Source organism: Mesoplodon mirus, assembly GCF_964341445.2.
Source record: "Mesoplodon mirus genome assembly, chromosome: 15".
Taxonomy (NCBI): Eukaryota; Metazoa; Chordata; class Mammalia; order Artiodactyla; family Ziphiidae; genus Mesoplodon; species Mesoplodon mirus.
In genome coordinates, this window is record NC_138991.1 from 10,389,139 (window position 1) to 10,412,430 (window position 23,292).

General features: G+C 49.8%; 1 protein-coding gene across 6 annotated transcripts in view; it reads left to right on the forward strand.

Moving 5' to 3' along the window:
* NFATC2 (nuclear factor of activated T cells 2) overlaps nt 1-23,292 on the forward strand; it is a 160,699-nt gene that overhangs the window by 130,332 nt on the left and 7,075 nt on the right. The window contains exon 10 of one of the 6 annotated variants that reach the window (XM_082600578.1): nt 18,271-18,358. The exons of the other annotated variants lie outside the window; for them this stretch is intronic. Within the exon in view, the coding sequence (XP_082456704.1) occupies nt 18,271-18,314 (44 nt within the window). The 3' untranslated portion in view covers nt 18,315-18,358. The remainder of the gene's footprint in view (nt 1-18,270; nt 18,359-23,292) is intronic. 6 annotated transcript variants of the gene reach the window in all.

Consider the following 23,292-nt stretch of genomic DNA (forward strand, 5'->3'; position numbering starts at 1 on the left):
TACATGTCCAGTTATTGCTGATTCTCCCCATGGGAGGAAGCATTGCCACCAGTTAAGAACCACCAGTCGGAAAGGTTTAGTGCCTGATTCTAATGGAAACAACAGCTTTGTAATGTTGAGTGTTGCCTATAAAGGCCTGTTTCATAGACTGGAGAATTCTTGGCGCTCTCTGAGCGTGAGAAGCCACTAGGAACTTCTTTCTTGCTGTGTTCGGTGTATTCCCTGCTGAGCGCCTGGGACAGTGGCTTCAGAGTCAGAAGATGTTGATGAGTAGTTGTTATCAAAGGAAGCTTGACTTGGAGCCCCACTTCGCCTCCTTGCTTGTGGCCTCGGGTGAGGCATGTGTGAAAAGCACTTTATGGACTGGTGTGTGCCCCACAGATACTGGGGAGGCCTCTTTTAGCGTTGCTGCCTCAGGAAACTGCCAGGAGGCATCTCATTTGGGCATTTGCTTTCTTGGTTTGCCTTTAATCTACTGGTGCCCATTCAATCATTCCTTCTTTGAATGCATATTCGCTGGGTACCTACTGTCTTCTGGGCTTTGTGCCAGGGGCTGGGACAAGCAGTGAGTGCAGTGGACCGAGGCCTTCGCCTCATCTGACCGAGTCTCTAGGGGAGATGTTAATCAATGAGTAATGGGAATTTCAGATGGGGTTCAGTGCTCTGATTAAAACAAACAGGTGAAGGTAGGGGAGGGCATAACTTCTGACCGGGCAGTCAGGCCCAGCCTCTTAGAGGAGGCGACCTTGAGCTGAGACCTGAAGGAGGAGGTGGGGAAAGGGAATCCCAGGCAGAGGGAACAGCATGTCTAAGTGCTGGCTTGTGTGGAGGACAGAGGTCTGGGGTCGTTGAGAGTCATGCCCAGGAGATGAGATTTTGAGGGCAGGCCAGACCACGGAGGGCCTCAGAGGCCACGGCGAGAGGTTTGGATTTGATTCCTGGAGGGAAGGGAAACTGCTGGCAGGTAGAAGGTTGCCGTTTGGGGGGGGGGGGTGTTGGCCAGGCTGGCAAGTACAGGAAATAATAATAACAATAATCCCTCCCCCTTAATGAGCACCTTTGGAAGGCAGAGACTAATTATCATCTCCGAATCAAGGCTGTGAGACCAGGCTGAGGAACGAGGCAGTGATGTGTCTCGGGTCACAGAGCTCAAGGCCCAGGGGATGAGCTGTTGGAGGCATGTGTGTGAGAGAATGATCTAGATTCAATTCATAAGCAGAATGGAGCATTTATCTTGGGCCTTTCACTCTGTGTATCTGATGAGACGCCAGAAAATTGCTTTCCCTCCAGACCTGCTGATCTGACTGCTTCCTGGACACCTCTGCATGGACACCCTGCAGGAATGCCACTCAACCGGTGCTAAAATGCTCTTATAACCGACCCTTCTCTGTTCCTATCTCCCCTCCCCTACCTGTCCTGAGGAATTTGGGGTGTGGCCTTAGGCGAGTGACTTAATGTCTGTGACCTCAGTTTCCCCATCTGTAAAATGGGGCTAATAGCAGTGCTTCAGGTTTAAATGAAGTGATATATGAAAGTGCGTGTAGCAGGGTCAGTCATGTGGCAAGGCGCTCCCTAGCATAACTGTCAGCTTCATCATCTTCCTCTGTCCAGGGTCATGGAAATGTCTTAGTCTCTGCATTTGGGATGTGCCAACCCTTCTTTAATATCTTCTCACCACTTCAGGTTCGAGGCCATCTGCTCAGGCCCCACAATGAGCCTCGTCAGGGACGCTGGCCCGGGCCCCCCGGACACCCTGCTGCGTGTGGGGCGCGGGAGGTTGACCGTAGTCTTGTTCGTACCAGCAGACGGCCGGAAGCAACCTGAATATCTGTTAATAAGAGTCAGCCACACAAGGGGGTACTGAGCAGCTGGGGATAGGAGTAGAAGGGGGGGCCCTTTTCCTGTTTGTATGTTTATGCTTTGGGATTCTTTTCGCCTTTGCCATATGCATGTATTTACTTTAAAAAAAAATAAGGGAAAAAAAAGATAAAAGGAAGGGATACATTTCAGGTCCTAGCAATGACCCTAGAAGCTAATATAAAAAAAATGGGGATTTAGAAATAGTAAGCTTTTAGTTCCGGTTAGGGGCGCTTCTCCCACCATTTGGATGCGTAATTGTCCTCGTGCACCCCTCTGGGCTTTGAGTGGAGGAGGACACGCAGCTGCGCTGAGATTTTCTTGCCTCTGGACCTGCGCCCACGCCGTAACCTCCACCTGGAATGCCCCACCCCTCCCTCTGGTGCCTTCTGAAATCTGGCCAGCGTTTGGAGGCTCTGACAAGCTCTCTTCTCCCTGCAGCCGTAGGGTTTCTCTCTTCCTCTGAGTACTGGAGCCACACCTGGTCCCTTGCTGTTGCTGTTTATTCCATGTTCCTTTCAGGTGCTTTTGTGTATTCCCCACCCCCCACCTCAAGTCCAGGTCTCCGGGTGGTAAGGACTGATGTCTCTGACTTGTCTGTACCCCGGCTGCCCCTGGGCTGATTTTGCTTAGAGTACGTAAGCCCTTAATAACAGTTTCTACTGTCGCCTTTGTGCAATCTAGCCCAGCTCCCTGCACGGAAGATGCTCACCGTATATTTGTGGAACTGCATGAATATCCCAGAATGAAATGGAGATCATATACTGCCTGGTTTTTTTTGTTTGTTTTTTAAATTTATTTATTTTATTTATTTATTATTTTTGGCTGCGTTGGGTCTTCGTTGCTACTCTTCGTCACGCTGTGCAGGCTCCTCATTGCGGTGCCTTCTCTTGTTGCGGAGCACGGGATGCTCTAGGCATGTGGGCTCAGTAGTTATGGCTCGCGGGCTGTAGAGCGCAGGCTCAGTAGTTGTGGCGCACGGGCTTAGTTGCTCTGCGGCATGTGGGATCTTCCCGGACCGGGGCTCGAACCCGTGTGCCCTGCATTGGCAGGCGGATTCTTAACCACTGCGCCACCAGGGAAGCCCACTGCCTGGGTTTTAAATGATTGAAAACTATTCATCATAAAACCACAACAATAATACGTCTTTTTAATAATAATAGCAGCTAATACTTAGATGTCATTTATTGCATACCAGGCACTCTTCTAAGACATCATTATTTTAACATATTTAATCTTCACAACAGCCCCATGAGGCAAGGACTATAATTATTCCCATTTTATAAATGAGGAACCTAGTCCAGAGAGGTTCAGTAACTGGCCCAAGGTCACACAGCCAGTGAGTAAGTATGTAGCTGTTCCTTATCTAGGTTTTTGGGGAGGAAAGATTTCACGCATTTCTTTGGGAGTTCAGGAGTACAAATACAAAACAAAACTCTGGAGCGGCTGCTTGCAAGGTCTGACAGCATATAAAACCTAGGGAGACGACCTGGGTCCTGGTCCTAGAATCAGGCCTCACGGCAGCTTTGGAACCAAGGGCTGTGAGCTTTTCAAAAGGCCTGAAGAAAAGTTCGAGAGACTTAGGGGGTTGGAGTGGAGGAATAAACTCCATCCGAAAAGAGAAGCACAGAATTGAAGTGACAGATGTTCAGTGAACTGCCTGTGAACATAAGATGTCAGCCAGTCACCTTCAACCTTTGCAGCAATATTTAAATTGTATTTATTGTGAGCAGTGGGGGCATTTTACTCGCTTGGCATCATAGGGCCAGCCTGGAGTTTTCAAAAGTAACAGTGCCGGGACCCTCGAATGTCCTGCTGGTTCTCTGTGGGGTGGCAGTCAGGGGGGCACAGGGAACAGCGCGGGGAGGCTCCAGCGGGCCCCTGGTCTGCCCCTCGACGCCACGCTCTCCTGGCCTCAGACTGACTGCCCAGTGGACTTGAGTCCCAGAGGCAGAGTCCGAAGGCCAGGCCGCGGCAGGCCTTCAAAAATGTGCTGGCTGCTGGGCCCACTAGAAAATCCATTTCTTGCTTCCAGCCGGCAGCCCTGCCCAGCCCCGGGCCATCCTGGGGTTGTTGTGACAGCAAAACGAAGTGCCATGGAAACGATTGTGCAACCCTGGGCTGCCTGGAGAGCAGGGCAGCTGCTCTCAGCTGGGTCGGTGCAGCTTCGATCTGCCCTCCTCCCATTCCCCTTGGTATCCTGTTGTGCTTGGCCTGGGCTGGCTTTGGACTCAGAAGCGCTTCTTTTGCAGGGAGACCCGCAAGCTCGCTCCCCCTTTTCACGCCAAGAGGCAGCCCAGCTGGCTCTCAGGCCCCGATTCTGGCTGCCGCCTTCCAGCCCCCTGTTCCTCCCGAAGGTGCGTCCCCGTGGGCCCAGCTGGCGGCCGGGGACGCCCGGGAGTGGGCATCTCAGCTGGCCCGGGGCTTCCCTCTGTAAACAGCGCAGTGTTTGCACCCCAGGCCTGGTCAGGGCTCTCTCGGCCAGTGGGGCCTCCCTCCCGCTGTGGTTCCAGGCGTTTCTGGGGGCAGAAAACAGAAACCAGCCCTGTGTTTTCCAGGCTGCCAGGCTTCTGAGAAATTCATGCCTCAGCCCAGAAATTCCCTGCTTCCGCTCACCCCCGGCCCCTTTCAGAGAAGAGGGTACCTGCTCCCCACAAGCTGGCTTCCTGTCTCTTCCGATGAAGGGCAAGTTTCTGGGGAAGGTCTTTGGCCCCATTCGCAGTGGCCCCACCTCTCTGGTCACGGGACCCTCTCCCACCCCAGTCCCGCAGCTGTTTGATGTCAGAGCGCAGGTCATGGGGACCCTGCCGAGGGCTCTTGCCACCTGACTGTGGCCAGGATCACCCTGGAAACAGTTTCCTAAATTCAAACTCTAGATCACAGCCCTGGGGCAACTGCTGTCCTGAGGGAGCTGCTAGGCGTTCGGGGTTCCCTCTGCGGGGCTGGTGTTGGGGGCCGGCAGGAAGGAAAGCAATCCATTGAAAGTAATTCCTGCTGAAATAGGAGTGACTGATCAGGTTAGGGCCCCCTCCTGTGGGTGCCTCCACTTCCCACGGGGGCTCATTCACGCTGATGGGTCTCTCAGGGAGAAATGGGCTGGGATGTTTTCACGCAGAGGTTGCCACCTCTAGTTTCTGTGTTGGAAGGTTTGGCATCCTGACCCAAAGTCTTGCAATTTAGTCAGTTCTACTCCACACTTTTGCTGAGTACCTACTTACTGTGTGCCAGGCAGAGAACGAGTCAAAGGGCATTGATTTGCTAACTCGCACTGTGGTTTGTAATATGGCCACGTGTAGAGTGTGTGTGTGTGTGTGTGTGTGTGTGTAAATCAGGTATGCAAAGGAACAGCCCAAGGGCTAGAATGGGCAGCAGAAGAAATAAGTTGGCTCAATCAGGTCCTCCCTGGACTTCAACGGTTAACTCTGATCATTTTAGGTCTGAACAAAAAGCTTCTGTCTTTACCATTAAACCAACGTTTCTTGGCGACGCAGGAAGGCAGGGTAGAGTGGTTTCGAGTTTGCGCCCTGGAATCCCGCCTGCATTTAAATCCTGGCTCGGCCACCTGCTGGCTGTGTCACTCTGAGCAAGTCCCTTCAGCTCTCTGAGTCTTGGTTTACTGGACTGTAAAATGGGGATAATAATAATACCGCCTACTCAGGGGGCCTTGTGAACACTGAACGGTTAATGCATATAGATTTCTTAGACCAGAACCTGGCACAGAGCAAGTGCTCAGAACGTGCCAGCCTCCCCCACGATTTTTTTTTTTTTCCTGAATGAATCAAACCGTTTCTTTCCGATTTGTGCCATAGGAATTATCCAAAGTTCCTTCTCCCCTACCATCAATACCAAGACAGACCATCTTGTGGAATCCATTCAACTGTGTAGTCAGTCCCCACGCAGCACGATTTCTTGACACCTGAGGCCAGCCAGGTCAATTGGCAGGTGCTGGGGGAATGAGGGGCGGTCCCTGCCCTGTGGATCTTACAGTCTCACGGGGAAGAAGGATAATAAATACAACAGAGAAACGTATTTCAGATGGTGAGACATGCTCTGAAGGAGAGAAACAGGTGCTGTGAAAGGAGACCCTGGACAGGGTCTCTCAGAGGAGGTGACCTTCCCCTGCCCCAAATGTGCCAGAAGGCCCAGTCCCCACGGGGCACGCTGCTGTTGGTCCCCAGCCTAGTTCTTGTGTGGTAGGCACAAGGTAGTCTGTGTCGGTTTGTCTGCCTTCCCTCCATTTCCTTCCCCACCTCCTTCCTTCCTTCCTTCCTTCTCCCTCCCTCCCTCCTTCTCTCTCCCTTTCTTCCTTCTTTCCTTCCCTCTTTAACTGCCAAATGACTTTCATTAAATATACATAAGATAGGGCTTCCCTGGTGGCGCAGTGGTTGAGAGGCCACCTGCTGATGCAGGGGACACGGGTTCGTGCCCCAGTCCGGGAAGATCCCACATGCTGCGGAGCAGCTGGGCCCGTGAGCCATGGCCGCTAAGCCTGCACGTCCGGAGGCTGTGCTCCGCAACGGGAGAGGCCACAGCAGTGAGAGGCCTGTGTACCGCAAAAAAAAAAAAAAAAAAAAAAAAAAAAATATATATATATATATATATATATATATATACATAAGATATAAAAAATTATAACAATACAAATACCGTGTGCCTACCCCGAGTTTAAAGAAAAAGAATATAACCATTACCTTTGCACTCTTCTGCTTTCTAAAATCATTTTTTATTTGCAAATCTTTCAGATATGTTTCTCTACAAGAACACTCGTTAAAAATTTTTCTCTGATTTTCATTCTCACAGTGAAACTAATTCTTTTTGGGGGTCTAAATTTTTTAAATTGAAGTACAGTTCATTTACAATGTTGTATTAGTTTCAGGTATATGACAAAGTGATTTAATTACACATATATATGTGTGTATGTGTGTGTATATATATATATATATATATATACACACACAGATATATATATATTCCTTATTTAGATTCTTTTCCATTATAGGTTAAGGTTATTGCAAGATAGTGAATAATATAGGTCCCTGTGCTATACAGTAAACTCTTATTGTTTATCTACTTTATATATAGTAGTGTGTTAAGATAATTCTTTAATATCAAACTCAATGCTCAAATTTTCAGCTGCCTCATAAATGCTCTAATTTTTTTCCACAGTTCATCTTGACTGTGGATCCAAGGCAGGCCCACACAGTGTGGTTGTTTGAAATGTATTTTCCATTTCTTTCATCTGTGCAGGCCCCCTTTATCATTTTCCCCTCTGCCATCTTTGCATTGAAGAAGCCAGGTGGTTTGCATGTAGGCTGGGTTTTGCTGGTTGCAGCCCCGAGGTGCCATCCATCGTTGCTTTGTCCTCAGCATTTCCCGTAAATCAGTAGTGAGATGAGTGGCTGTATCAGATTGAGTTTGATGTTTTGGGTGAGGCTCCCTCAAACGTGGTGTGTTCCTCCATCAGAGGTGTCTGGGGTCTGTCTCTGTTCTGCAGTGCTCACAGCCATGATGCTCCACGCCTGGACTGAGCACGGAATTTTGAGTATTTTCTTCCCTCCCACCTTAGACTAATTGCTATCCTCAATTTTGTGTTTGTCACTTTCCTTTTTAAAAAAAAATAGTTCTTCCACTTGTTTGATTCTCTAAACAACACACTGAGTTTTGCATGCTTGTGAACTTTACATAAATACAGTCATTCTGTAAGTAGTTTTCTGCAATTTGCTTCTTCCTTCAACATTATGTTCTTGGCATTCATCGGTTGTCATTTTTGTAGCTGTAATTCTTTCCTTTTCTCTGCCGTGTATTAGTCCATTGTAGAGCTCATTTATCCTTTCTGCTGATGGTGGACATTTGGTCATTTCCAGTTTTTTTTTCCCTATGCTGGTACAAACAGTGCTTTCCAGAATGTTCTTTCTCTGCACACAGAGGCGTTTCTGTCGGGTTGTACTTACAAGTAGAATTGCTTGGTCATTGGGCGTACACATCTGCCACATCAGTAGACAGTACCAAATTGTCTTCCGAAGCGGTTGTACCAGTTTATACTCCCATCAGCAACACAGAAGTAAGTACGTGTCTCTACATCCTCCCGACGTTTGATACTGTAAGATTGCTAAAGTGTTTGCAAAACTCCTGTGGTTGAGATGGTATCTTTCAATGAATAGAAACTTTTAATGTCGTTAAATTTATTTTTGGAAAGGTTTGAGCTTTTTGAGTGTCGTTTGGGACGGTGCTACCGAAAACGTGTCATTGGACTGGCAACATCCGTGTCACGTGGAAGCTTGTTAGAAATGCAAATTCTCAGGCCCCGCCCACCCAGAGCTGCTGAATCAGAAACGCTAGGGTTGGGCCCAGCAACCTGAGCTTTTACGAGCCTTGCAGTGATCCTGATGCTCCTCAAGTCTGAAGAACTGGTTTAGGAAATCCCTTTCTACCCCTATGTCATAAAGAGAGCTTCTCCTGTATCATCTTCCAAACATGTTACAGTTTTATCTTTCACACTTAAGTCCGTAATCCACCTGGATTTGACTTTTGTGTCCAGTGTGAAGTAACTTTCTAATTTCATCGATTTCTGTGTGGATAAGTAGTGGCCCCAGACCATCTACTGAGATGTCTGTCCTTTCCCCACGGGCCTGTAATCCATCCATGTTGTAAATATCGTTTCCATGTAAGTGCAGGCCCCTTCCAGCTCTCTCGGCTTTGTTCCATAGGAGAGTTTGTCCCCAGTTCTCAGTTACGGCCGCTTTGTAGATATTCTGGACTGCTGGTAGGTTTAGTCCCCAGCTTGTTGTTCCCCAGAAGTGTCTTTTTGCTTTCCTGCAGACACGTTGGAGAGTCAGCCTGTCAGGCTCCACAGCATGGCATTGAATCTTTGTGTCAACTTTAGATCGTTGAATCCTTTGCTCAGATGGGGGAAAATGGACATTGTACAGTATTGAGTGTTTGTGGGGTCCTTCTAAAACCTGCTCAAGGTCATCTTTTTTTTTTTTTTTTTTTTTTGCGGTACGCGGGCCTCTCACTGTTGTGGCCTCTCCCGTTGCGGAGCACAGGCTCCAGACGCACAGGCTCAGCGGCCATGGCTCACGGGCCCAGCCGCTCCGCGGCATGTGGGATCTTCCCGGACCGGGGCACGAACCCGCGTCCCCTGCATCGGCAGGCGGACTCTCAACCACTGCGCCACCAGGGAAGCCCAAGGTCATCTTTTATAACAGAAGTAAAGCTAGAGCCACTTCTCACAGGGGCTTGCTGTCATTCTGGGCACCAGCCCTGCGGCATGGGCTGGGCTGCATCTCACAAGCTCATCATGGTGGTCCCTAAACCCACCGCCCCCCTCGAAGCTTAGTGACCTCAGTGGATGCATCCTCAGGGTTGAGATGACAGAGGGCTAGAGTTGGAAAGGCTGACCCACCCATCTCTAAGTGTCTCCAGTTTCCTGAGGATATGCTACTCTTAAAACCTGCCTCCTGCTAAGGTCTTTTCATGGGTAATTTCTAGCCACATCCCAGTTGGCATATGAAGTGGGCTCAGGATAGAGATGTTCACAAATGGAGAAACAGTTTCTCCTCCTTGAAGTTGGACTGAGTGGAAAACAGAGGTTGAGGGTTCCAGATTCTACAGTCTTGTCTCAAGCCCATTTGCAGCCTGGTTTAATACGCCAGCTGTGTACCACCCTCGGTGCCAGGTGCTCTGTGGGTGGTGTGGGCGTTGTGGAACTTTGGAGCCAGGATTTCACTAGTCAGATAAGGAGCCAGGCAGGGGACAGCATGATCCAAAACTCAGAAGCCCTGGCTTCTCCCTTATGACAGCAAAGCATGATTTCTCTTGGAATCTGCTCTACTGAGACGCATGTTACAAAACCCTACATTTGGCCATGATGAGGTCAACGCTGGGGACACTGAAGGGAACACAAAGGCTCAAAGTTCCTGCCCTCTTTGAGCTCACAGTCTAGACATAAACGATAACACCAGCTAGAATAAGTGCTATGGAAAAAGGTAAAGCAGGGTGGAGGGGAATAGAGAGTGGTGTGTGGCATGGGGGGCCTGCTGTTCCATAAGGGAAGCATCCCAGAGGAGGTGACATTTGAGCAGAGATCTTGCTGATAGAGGCTTGCAAATATCTAAGGAAAGAGCACCCTTGGTAGAGAGTATAGCAAGTGCAAAGGCCCTGGGGTGGAAGTATACTTGGCACATTCAGAGTGTAGAAGGAAGGCTGGGGGGACTAGAGGAGAGTGAGGAAGAGAAATGCATACTCTTTGATCTCAAAGGAATGGCCTTTCCCAAGGCCAAGTGGAGTCCCTGGGTCCCAGCAGTGGGTTGGTGCTGGCTGGTGAAAGTCTATCCAAATGCAGTTCTGACTAGAAAGCCAGCAGGTGTCCAGCTGTGGATAGTTGCAGATAGAGGCAGCCACTCACCTCTGTCACCTTCTGGGATAACCTGGATTTCCCCATCAGATAGGCCCCTGACTGTGGAGGCTAAGATGGTTATACTTTCTTTGGAGAGAGGGTGCCTTATATGCCATCAGAGCCCGAAGCCAGAATCAGATTGACACCATGGGCAGGCTTGGTTTCCTTAGATCTAGAAACACAGCTTGCTGGTGGTTTTGTGAGGCATGAGCTTCAACTTTCCTCTTCTGCAGAATACTGCCAACAGAAGCAAGCTGGGATGGCTCCAGTCACAACTGGGAAGCTGCCGTCTCTCTCTGAACCCCAGGCCTTGGCTGTACTTTAAGTCTTATGAAAATCTAGCACCATCTCACCTTTTAGATATGTACCCCGGGCTTGGCATCGTGGTCCCAAAGGGGCCAAGTCACTCTTTGCTTCTTAAATCTCATCCCCCAGATTAACTACAGTAAACATATATGTTAGCTCGCCCCCATTTATCCTTGAATACTATATGGGTGACTTCTACTGGGTAACCCTGATAAAAGTTGGGGTCTCCCAAGGACCAGTCTTTGTTCAGAGTTGCACTCAAAGAAGCAAATTCTGACTGCCAGATGATAACTACAAAAGAATTCCCGTCTTAAATAGCTTGAGCCAGACTGGGTAGGTTTGAATCCTGGCTCTGCGACTTAGTAGCTGTATAAGCTGGGTATGTTCCTTAATCTCTGTGCCTCAGTTTCATCATCTGTAAAATGGGGACAGTTAATACCTACTCTGTGGGATTACTGTGAGGATTAAATATATGTGAAGTGCTTTGTAGGAAGAGCTATATAAATTTATAAAATAATGGTAATTATTATTCTACTACATGTATCAGGACGTCTCATCTACAACTAATAGAACAGCTGGCCAGCAACCTTCCTACTAGAGTTTCAGACCAGCTCCTGGAGACCATCAAAAACCAGACTCAACTGGGCAAATTCTGGTTAAATCCAAATCAATTCAGAGTTTGTGTTTCATTCATTCATTCATTCAACCATCTCTCCAGGAAAATTAACTGAGTACCTACTATGTGCTGGGCTCTGTCCTGGGTGCTGGGGTCATGGCAGTGAATGAGAGAAGAGGTCCCTGCCCTCATGGGGTGATGACAACCCAATGAGGGGTTGATGTTTCCATGTCTTGAGCTTCAAGATACAGGGTCCTTATAGCCTGAGCCATGCTAACTGCCCGCCCCAGAACCAGGATCCATCACCATGGTAACCATGTGCAAGGGAAAGGCGGGGTTCACCTTGATCCAGCTAATGCTAAGCTTCTGTGAACACTGGTGTGTGCCCACAGAACTGTCGGTGGCCATAAATGGGATGACATATATGAAAGCTGTGGTCCTGCATAGAAGGTGCCACTAAATGTTGCTTCATCAGCCTGTGCACACGCGGTCCTTTAGAAAGTGTGGAGATCAGTGTGGCCACCTGCCCCCCCCAAGGTCTTTCCAAGTGGCCAGGCTCCCCTGTCAATGCCTGGGGAGCAGCTCAAGCACCGCTCTCTCTCGGCCTTGATGGAGTCGTGTTGCACGTGGACTTGGAGTTCTGCATTGTGAAGTCTGATTTGAGTGGAGGGTGGGCCTGAGGGTGGATGCTGGCATGAAGGCCCCAAGAAGCTGTGCTGGGAGGTGGGGCCTGTCTCATGTTGCTGGACCAGAGCAGGATGAGTGCGTCTCCCTGGAGGCTGGCTTAGGGCAGGGGGCTTCCTCCCACCCCTCAGGGCTTGGCACCTTCTTGGCTGCAGCTGATCTGCCCTCCTCCCAGTTAGCACCTAGGCTTCTTACTCGAAACGGGAGCCTCAGAACTGCCATGTTTACTCATCCTGAGAGCTGAGGACAGTTTGGGACGAGGTGCGGCATTTTTCTCGTAAGCCCCGAGGTCTTGCTGGTAAGATGTCGGCTGCTGGGGGCCGTGCAGGCCTGCTGCCAGGGCTGGCTTCCGGAGGCCTCTGGTTTGCAGAGCGTTGGTGACTCAGAGGCTGTTGTGTGTGTCACTAGCCCAGGGCAGCCAGCGCACCGTGTGGGGTGGCCTGGGAGGGGGCCCCCCCTTGGCAGGATGTAAAAATGCACCTCTAGGCGCTGGGCTGACCTCAGACCCACCCACTCTGAAAATTCAGAAATAGCTTCCAAGGTGAAAGTGCTCTGGTGAGAGAAGGTGGCCTGGTCACCAGTCAATTCAGTGTGTTAACCACATGTTCTCTGTGGGGTGGACTAATACGTACTAACAATGTTAATAGGAACAGCTGCTAACATGGGTGTATTTTTTTGTTGTTAACTTGGCATCGTTCCAACTGTATTGCATTGCCCAGTGTCTTTCTGGGATGCACATTATTATTCCCATTTTACAGATGAGGACACTGAGGCCCAAGAAGTGAAACTATTGACTCACATTCCGTTAGTGAATGTGGGGTACTTACAATATGTCGGACGCTGTTTACAGCACCTGTCATGTGTCTACTCATTGATTCCCTCTAAAGTTGTTAAGAACCATCATTGCCCACTTTTTGCAGGGCAGGTTCAGAGGGGGTCAGGGCTTGCCTCAAATCCATGGCAGGGCATGGCAGGCTGGACTTGGAGCCCAGCAGTCTGGCTCCCACCTGTGTGTTTCCCTGTGGCTCTGCCCTGGTGTGAGCCCCTCACTGCTGTGCTCAGCCCCTGCACTGGGCCATCTGTGGCCACCACCCTCAGACACTTACCACCTTACCAGACACAGAAAGGCCGAATTTGTGAGGTCAGTGGAGGGCAGGGAAGGGAGAAGGGGCTGTTAGCCAGAGGATCCTGGGCAGCAGTTGAGGCTGGATGGCGGCAGAGAAGTGGGATTCAGATGCACAGCAGGGAGAGGGGGGCTTTGCCGGCACAGAGCCACATGGCATGAAGGTGTGTGTGTGTTTAGGGGTGTGGAGGACACTGGGGCCACAGCAGCGCCTGCTTCTTGTTCAAACCCTGCCTCGGAGTGTGACCTTGGGCAAATCACTTAACCTTGGTTGCTTCGCCAGCAGATGCCTGCCCTGTGAGCACACCTTGAGATATTAGGAACGGTCTTGGGTAGAGCAGCGCTTACAGGACTGTCTTCGCTCAGGCCGCCATAACAGAATTCCACTGACCGGGTGGCTTAAACAGCAGAAGTTATCCTCTCATAGTTCTGGAGGCCAGAAGTCTGAGATCAGGGTGCCCGTATGATCGGGTGCTGGTGAGCCTGCATGCCTTCTCGCTGGGCCCAATGAGTGAGCAAACAAGCTCTCTGGTCTTCTTACAGGGCACTGATCCCATCCTGAGGTCCCCATCCTCATGGTCTCATCTAACCTAAAACACCTCCCAAAGGCCCAGCTCCAAATACCATCACACCGGGGCTTAGGGCTTCAACATGGCAATTTGCGGGACACAGTTCAGTCCACAGCAAGGACTGTACGGGTGAAGGTTTGATCAAGGGGGGTGAGTCAGGAGTTAGGGTTCTGTCTGCATGTCCTGGGAGAGTTAAGGTATCTTAGGGACACCTGGTAATAATGTCACACACATAGTCCTTGCTGGTCACTCCAGGCGGCCTTTAAGTTGGTCATCTGTGCCGGGCCTGGGCCTGTGACTCTCACTTAGAAAAATTTAGGACTGTGTCTGGTCCCGGCTTGGACCTGGTGGAATTTCTTTCCAGGCAGCTAGTAACTTCTTGGGCCTGGAAGCGGGTGGGCTGGGGAGCCCAGGGGTCCCAGGTTTATCTCGCTGTCACTCAGGCGCTTGGCCCTGCACCGTCGTCCTCCGTCTCCCTCTGCAGGCTGGTGCGGGTGGGCTATCAGCTGGGTCCTGTAGTTAGGGCTTGCCGAGTGCATGTGGGGACGGTCTGCAGGTCAGTCAGTTCTCACACCAGACTGGGCTGAGGGAGTCGAGAGGGAGACAGGACAAAATGCCTAAGACTGAGGGCAGCGTGAAGTGGGTCGGGCTGCCTCCTTATGGCACGTGGGCTTATGTCGGGCTTTGGAAACATGTGGATGTATGTACGGGTACCCTTCTTGATTGCGGGGAGGGGGGGTGGTGCCGTGCTGTGAGCTGGTCGTGACATGTGGGAGGACATAGAATGATCTGGAAGGTGAATTTATGGAAGGGTGAGGTGCAGACTAGGTTAGAAGATTCCATAAATATCCAGCGAATCTGTTGCAAGCAGCAGGGGCTGTGCTGGTTTTTGAAGGAAAGTTCACTTGAGGCAGGCCTGGAGTGTTGGACCTCTTCTCAAAGGCCTCGGGGAACTTCTGTGAGATTCTGTGACATGAGGAAAGTAACTCAGGATGGAGATGTTTCTTCCTGCTCCGCGCTTCCGCCCCCTAACCCACCTGGCATGTCTGACCCGCCTTCAGTTCTCTCTGCTGCATACACAAGGCTAAGGAAACACAAATGTCTTAATAGAAATGTTTGGTTAATTCCTCCAACCTCCAAAGAGAAAGATGCTTTCCCAAACAATTAGGTATTTATTTTATCATCTCATTTGTGGTTGCAGGCTGAGCCGAACTGTGGGTTTGGATCACTGTTTCTTTCCTGAATCTCAACTGGATGTAGTAACAAGTGCTTTTCTTTTTGCTTCTGTTTTACTTTTGAAAGGCAGCAGCTCATTTTGCAGTGCTTGCTTTGTGGCTCTCAGCAGAGCTTTGGGGCCGAGGCCGTGAGGAAGCTTCAGGAGGACCAGGGGGCAAGCCGTGGTTTGTTTAGAATGCTTTCCTGCCTGTGGTTGCTGCCTTAGAAGCCGTGTGGTTGCTTGATAGGAGAGGTGCCTCTTAGCTGCATGTAATCGGAAGAAATTCTGCTGAATTGGAGAAAAGGACCGGGCAGAGGAGCTCAGCTCAGCTCAGGGTTCATACAGTTGGCTAGTCCTCCCTCGCAGGGCAGCTTAGCTTAGAGAATGTCTGAGTTGTTTCTCCCTAGCTTGTAAGTTGATGTGTAATCATGGAAAAAGCGGAGGATGGAGAAGATGGTAGCGCATTCTACACAGGTTGGGAGGGACCCCGGTGTTTTCATTAAAGAACCATTAAACTGAACGTACCTTAGACCAGTCTAACCCCTATGATGCAGATGCACACAGGTTTTCTCCTCTGATGCCATCCCATTTAGAGATGTGCCTGTGCTCTCAGGAGGGTGGAAGCTAGTTGTAGGATTTATCAGGGTGACACATTGAGTATTTTCCTATTTTATCTTTTGACACCTTGCACTTTCGTGTTAATTATCCGTGTTGATTAATCAGTGAACATTTCCAATCCATATCCTAAATCATCACCTAATCCATGCAACTAGCAGGACAATTCACTGATTTATGGTGAGGATTGTAAAAATGTACCATCACTATATAGGTCTTCAGCGGTAGCCTCATAAAAGACCACAACAATGGGGCAGTGATTCTGGGACCAGAGGCCTCTCTCCCTGTCTTTGGGCGGGTTTCTAGGTGTCACCTAGGTAACATATCATAAGTCGAGATGCTGCCTTCTCTCTCGATGTCTACCTCCACATTACTAACCGCTGATCAATGGAACAGACTTCTTCTTTTAACATGTAGGGAAATAGCATTGTATTTATTCTTGGTTAGTGGAAAAGGATTGGATTGGACCGGTCTGTCTCCTTCCACATCTTCTCTCTCATTCTTCCGTCTTCTCTACCGGTCCGTATTGCAGTTAGTAAACATCTGTCCATGAATAAGCCAGCTACATCATCTCCTTCAATCCTGACAGCAGTCTCTCCAGGGAGGTATTCTGATCCCTGTTTTGTGGGGAAACTGAGGCTCAGAGAGAGGTCGTGAGACTTACACGGGTGTGTTGACAAGAGTGCTTTTGTGTTGAGCCCTTCTGATGCAAAACTGCATTTTAACTCAGCCCCCAGGGGAGCTTGATGATCTTACACATGTGGAAGCCCTGACCTGGGACTAGCACCCACCGGGCTGGGGCCATTCCTGGAAGGGTCACTCCATCTTTCTCTGCCTCAGTAACTTGACCTGAGAAATGGGCATCATGGCCCCAACCCCCAGAGATGGCTGTGAGGATTAAATAGGACACATGAACAGCCCCCTACAGAGCGGGGCGGCTCGGGGTGGGGTAAAGGTCTTAGTTGAATTTAAAACAGGCCCTTCCTCTGGCTCCTGGTACCTGCCTCCCACCAGGAAACAGACGATTAAAGTGTCTGCTTCATGACTAAACAGGAAGCTGCACCTCAGAAGTCTGCAGACAAACCTATCAGTCTGATGCTTTATAAACTCTCTGAACTCTTGACAAGGGGGCGGGCGTGGAGCCAGAGCACGCTTGGGCTTCCCGGGGAACAGCCCCTACTATTAAAAGCCTGGTGCCTGGGGTTCCGCCTCGTTTCAAAGGTGCTGCTCCAAGGGTGTGACCTTGGACACGTACATGGCACCTGGTCCCCACTAAGTGCTACTTGAATGCGTACAGAGGGATAAAGTGCAAACATCTTGGCTATTTTAGCACCTTGGAACTATTTTTTCCAGTGCAGTGAGGGGATAGAGGCTGTTAGTTTCTGGATGTTATTTTGAGGGTAAATCCAGAAGCATTTGCATACGGAGGGGATGTGGGCTGTGACCAAGATTGACCTGAACCACCGGAAGAGGGGAGTGTGCGTTTCCTATGATGGGACGAGAGGAGCAGGCGGCCGGGCGGGCGGCAATGATTGTGGCAATCAGGAGATTGGTTTGGACCGTGTTAAGTTTGAGATGCCCAGCCGGTAGTTCGAGATCTAAGTCTGAAGTGCAGGGCTGAGGTCCAGGCTGAAAACATGAATTATTTGGCCACTGTCAGGATAGAGGCTTTTTTTTTTTTTTTTAAGGCCCTGAGGGAGTGGTCGGACAATCCTCTGCTCTTGGGTTTGGAACCAGCCAGTGTGTCGTAGAGACAGGCAAGTGTAATGAGGGAGCTGCCTTCGGGCCACGGGCACCTGGATTTGCCAGTGGGCCTTTTTGCTTCAAGAGATGGCCTGAAATGCATGGTCCAGACCGTGTGCAGAGCCACTACTGAGGAGGTGGTTATCTTGTCCTGGGCGGCGGCAGCCCGTGACTAACCCCATCCAGTCCCAATCAGACCAACCCTATTGGAGCCCAACATGTGGGAGTCTAGGCCTGCAGAACTGCAGAAAAGATCTCATTATTGGGTGTTCTCTGCCTTGAAGATGGGAGTTCAGAGAGCTCATGCCTTTTGAGAGACTATTCTGGTTTACCTAAGGATGCAAGTATAGCGACATCCAGCAAAAGGTGGGGTGACTCCCTGTAAGAAATTAATCCCAGAAAGTATTTCTACATCAAGCACTCAAAACGGACTCTGGCCTTCTAATTTGGCCATTGAAAAGGGATTGAGAAAGGAAAAGGGATTATTTAAAATTGAAGAGAAAATGTGATATAATTGAATGCCTGTAAAATATATAGCTCCTGTCTCCTTTCTAAGCGCCTTCAGTGCTCTGGGCAGGGGCTATAAAAATAGTAACTTGCCAACCAGAGAAAAACAGGAAGAAGGTGTACAGTCTTATGAATTTGCATGCCCACTGAGGTTGTATCACTCGTAAGAAGGAAGCAGGGGTCAAATGAGGGAGAATTACATTTGAGTGGCTCCATCATGAAATTCTGATTTTCTGATGTGCTCTGCCACAGATGCCAGTTATCTCCTTAGTTGGCCATGATTTGAAACTACATGACATGCCAGCAACCGAGCCATTTTGTCTTGCTTTAAAAAAAAAAACCCACCATAATCTTGCTGATGAACTTTGATTTCAGAGATCCCTATATCTTTGTACAGAGGCCCTCATCTCAGTGATTATTACCCTGATTTGGGGTTAATTCTGGCACACATGTTAAGATGATATAGAATTGGGGCTTAAACTACAGCCAGAGGGTTGAGTTTTATCCTGGGCGCTCAGCAGCCCTGGGTGAAGAGCTACTCATTTAAATGGATGATATTAGCAGCAGTTGGAAGCATAAGAGGTCGAAGGTGATTTTTTTTTTCTTCTCAAAACTGGTTTTGCAAATCTTTTTCAGAGCTGATAGACACACACCTTAGCTGGATACAAAACATATTATGAAACAGAATGACTGTGATCTTTGATCCAAGAAATCAAAGTTAAAGGTAATTGATATCTTCTGCCTTTCCTTTTGTTTTCCAGCTGTGTGTTTCCTTAACTTGAATTTTTTTTTTTTTTTGAGTAACAAGACTTTACAACCTGAAGGCCCTCTCTCATTTTCCAACATTTCCTACTCTTAAGGGCTAGACCCCACCACTCTGTAAGGGGGAACCCCCAGGGGACATACCTGAGCTTCTCAGAGGCTGGAGGTCGGGGTGGGGAGTAGGGGTGGCCATGAGGCTCTGGGGATCTGCATGCTCTCCCAGTGGCCCCATCACCCTCTTCCAGGGAGAAGGCAGCAGCGCCAGGTTCCAGCCTTTGGCAGCTCTGCTTCTGCCCTGAGCCAGCTCCCTTTTGGTTTTGTACACTTTGCTTGGTGTTTCCAGTTAAGGACGGCTCTCCGTCAACGGCAGGGCGGTCTGCATTGGGGAACGAGAGAGGGGACAGGTGAGTCAGGAACCTCTGGAAGTGCCCTGTGCTTAGGTAATTTCCAGTCTTGATCTCATCAACTCAAACCTCCACCGCCCCCCACCCCCCGCCCAGGGGCCTTCTTGTGCACTTTGGAAGGGGTTAACCATCCCCTCGCCCCGCGCTTTCTGGATGTGAAACCAGGCTCTGGACCTGGGCTAGAGCTGGGTGTGGTTTTCCCACCGAGCTCAGTGGGGCCCCTGGCCTTAGCTGTAGATCCCCTCCATCGACTTTGGGTCCTGGGCCTGCGCAGAAGAGCCTGGGAACCAATGCAGACTTGACTGTGCGAGGAGCCGGAGGCTTGGGGTAGAGAGGCCACGTGGGATGGTGAGGATGTCGCTTTACCTTTCTGTGCCTCAGCTGTTTAGATGCCACTGCTGTTATTTAATTCTCTGCACAATGATTGGAATCAGGTAGCACGTGCAGCGACCAGCATGTGGTGAGCGCTTGCCAGAAATCATCCAGCATCAGTATTGCTGGCTTATGTGCCTCCTGATGTCCCACTGGGCCTTGGCTTTCAGATTGTCTGTCTGTCGGTGAAAGTGGGTTTGCTACATCATAGGCCAGACCCCGAGTTCTCTGCAGCAGCACAGTGATGGCTCACTCTGAAAACCCAGTTAGTTAGAACAATCATCAGCTTTCACATCCTTTAGCGCACACAGGTGAGGGAGCTGACTTCCCAAACCTGGTTTCCCAGAGGGTGGGGCCCACGGAGAAGTACCAAAACTTCCCCACAGCAGCATGAACCTTAGCAGGGGGAGGGTTTCCCTGGCACATTCTCCACCAGTGACTCTCAGACACCATCAACAGGCAAAAGGCAACAGTAACACTCAGCGAAACTTGGCTGGATATACCCACCCGGAGCCAGAGTCCCTCCCGAGAACTTTGCATCCGGCGAATCAGGATGACAAAAATGCAGCTGAAATATCAGCGCTGAGACTCAGCCACTTAGTCAAAGGGCCTTTTTAATGCGCTTCTTCCCTCCCTGATGTTAGGACTTGGCAACGCTCTGACCTTGCAGGGGCCTGTGAACTCTGGCAAGCTGGCTCTGATCTGCCTGGCCTCAGAGGGGATTTACCATCATGTAACGCTTCAGACCCCACCCACAGCTTTGGGCTACAGGCCTATCAAGGCGTTTTTGTCCTTTTCCCTGAGCTGCTAAAGTCTGGCCCTTCTAGAAAGCTCTTCTTCAGTTCCCAAGTGCCCCCAGAGCATGTGGGGAAGGCTGGGAGGGGAGAAAAGGCTGGGGAGTCGCTTAGCAAGTGAAAGCATTGTGATACCCAAGTCACAGGGGAAGCCAAGGCCAATGGCCACCTTTCCTTCTTAGCTCCTTTCCACGTGCTTGTGGGGAAGACAGGCCTGGTGCTCAGGGCACAGAGTTTCAGCCCTGGAGTTCACTCTTGGCCTGCAGAGTAGCTTTCCCTGAGAGCAGTTAGGACACAATGTAAAAGCATCCAGAGAACACTTCACATGCTTTCTGGTTCAGCCACCCTAGCGTCTAGCCACCTCTTGCCCCGGCACAGGTCCCAGGAGTGACCAGAGCAAGGCAGCGCAGGAGAAGGGTGGCAGGTGGGACTTGTGCCTGTGTTAACTCTCAGATTCTTTCTTTTGGCCTCCAGAACACTGCCTCCCTGGTTCAGGAGCGACTCTCTGGCCGACCCCAGGCTCTCGAGGGCCCTCACACAGTCTAACCAGACTTCAGAAAACAAGCTTGAGGTTTGGGAGAGAAATAAGATGGGGGCCCGTCCTCTCCTTCCTGTTGCTTCTTTCTCAGGGGATTAAGTTCCAACGTCAGCAGTTATAGAAAGCCTAGAATAGTCAAAATTCCCTGGAAAGTCTTAAATTGCACCTCAGGTCTATCTGTGTGGGCTTCTGTGTGTAACCCTGAGTGGCCACTCTTCTGCAAACTGAGCTTTGGGAACCTCAGCTCGGCTAAAAGAATTCAACACGCAGGTGTCCGGGCCCGCAAGTGAACCAGAAAATTCCTGGGGCAGAGTGGGATGCTAGCAGAAATCAGTTTTAAGAAATTTACCACTAATCAACCCAGAGTTGTTGGATGAACAATAATAGTAAAAGGCACTGGCTTCCCCGGATTGCCATCCCCGAAAAGTAGGGGAAGAAAACACACTTTGCTTTCTTTTTCTTCTTTGCCATTGGTGTATATACTAGAGACTGGCAAACCATATCTCAGGCCAAATGTGGCCCCTGGCCTGTTTTGTTAAACAAAGTTTTATTGGCACACAGCCATGCCCATTTGCTCACATATTGTCTGTGGCTGCTTTCATGTTTTTTAAAAAAAAAAGCAGAGTTGAGTAAGGGGCTATATAGCTCACAAAGCTGAAAATATTTTTATCTGGCCCTTTATAGAAAAAGTTTGTTGACCCCTGGTATATTCTCTCTTTATGTCTGTAGCCATTTTTATTAGAATTGTTATTGCTTTGTAACACCTCTTTATATATGAATGACCTTTGTCATGTATACTGAATATACTACAGATTTCTTTTTTGGAGTTTTAAAGAAAAATGTATAATTTTTATATACTTACATGCATCTGTCTTTTCTTTCCTTCTGGTTTCAGCCTTAGGTGTCAGGCTTAGAAATCACCCTGAGGCTGTAGCCATGTTCAACATCTGTGTTTTCATCACGGTGTCTCTCTGTAAGGGTAACAAAAGGTCGGGGGTGCTTGTGGCAGACTGAACACCACTGGCCTCAATTCTGTTCCAAGAAAGTGTTGCTCAGTGACCACCTTAACCACTCAGCACACACAGCCTTCTCTGCTCATTAACTTCGCAGAGGCTGCTCTGGCCTTTTCCTGACACACAAAAGACACTGAGGATTCCGGGGCCCCAGAAGAAAGGTGATGGCTAGCAAACCTCATAGCACAATCTCTTTACCTATGTGGTGGAGCCATATAAATGTACAGGTTAATAAAATGGGGCTATGGGTTCAAATCCTGATCCCTCCCCTTCACCTGCTGTGCCAAGTGACTGCCTGTCTCTTTCTCCATCTATAAAACGAGGATGACTGTATTACTAGGTTTGGTGTGAGAAGGAACTCAGTGCTTGGTTCAGCACCTGGCACATCGTTATCCCTGAAAAAATGTGAATGGCTTATATTCTTTTGTGGAGAAAAAGCTCCAGGCAAACAACAGACCAAAAACTCGTTTGTCAATTGGATAACAGAAAAATCAGCTTCCCTAAACTAAGTGACCTAGGCTGATGGTGTGGGGTCCTCGTGGTGGGCTAAGATGCATGCATTAGGTACCTGCTGTACGCATGCTGCTATGCATGGTACAGTGGGCATACAAGCGACTCAAGTAACATGGCACAGGGGGGCAAGCAAAGCATTTTGAGAACACAGTGTTTGCTTCTGGAGGGAGTCAGGACCCCATGTAGGAATGTGAGAAGGCTTCCGGGAAAAAGGTGATACTCAGGAAAGGGGACAGGAGGGAAGGCAAGACTTGGACAAGAGAGGAACCATTTGGAGAACTGCCCATGGCCCGATTTGGAAAGAGGTGGGAGAAGAGGTGCAGAAATTGGCATAGGACAGATGCTCAAAGCATTTATCGGATGAATGAAATACTGATGGCAGTGACCCAGAAGGACGGGTTTCAACACTCAGACCTGAGAGTCAGACCTGGGGCCAAATCCCAGAGCAGACAGTGTGACCTGAGGCTACTTAGTCCCTTGCTAAGCTTCTGCCTTCTCAGTAATACATGTTATTGAGCGCTTCCTCTGTACCAAGGCACTCTTCAAAAGCCAGGGATACGGTGGGGGAAGAAAACTAAAGCACTAGAACAGTGAACTGCCAGGAACCGGTATATGAAGGAGATAAGGAGACCAAGCACAACTGGGTGGCGGCGGGTGGCACTGCTGACTGTCCCCAGAGCCTGGGGCCGAGGAGACTTTTTGAGCAGAGCCTCGAATGAAGTGAGGAAGAAAAGCATTAGAAGAGGCAAGGGGACCAGCTAGAGCAGAGGCTTGGAGGCATGAGTGCAGCCTGGGGAGCATGTAGAACGGAAACCAGTGTGTTTGGCTGCAGCGGGGGAGGGGGAAGGGGGAGGGCAGTAGGAGGCGAGGTCACAGTGGGAACCAGATCAGGGGCAAGACAAGCCCAGAGCAGGGTTTTTGGATAAAGGAGACCTTAAGCACGTAGCGGGCCAGAGTGAGGAAGTGAGACTAAAGGTGTGACAGAGAGGAGGTGACAGGGCTGCTGAATGGGCAGACCACCTTTCCTTCCCACGGAGAGGTTCCATGGTGACACCGGGAAGTTGATTCACAGAAAGGGCAGCACGATGCCCCCTTCTGCCTTCCGCCCAAAGACGCGAGGCTGCAGAGGCGGGACCTCTCGAGTCGGGGTGAAGGGATCGGGCAGAGACCCTTTCGGGGAACTTGGAGCCCACGTTTGCAGACCCATGTGGCTGCACTGCTGTGGCCGCCACCCAGCTGGCGCTTCTGCCCTAGAGCTTTCT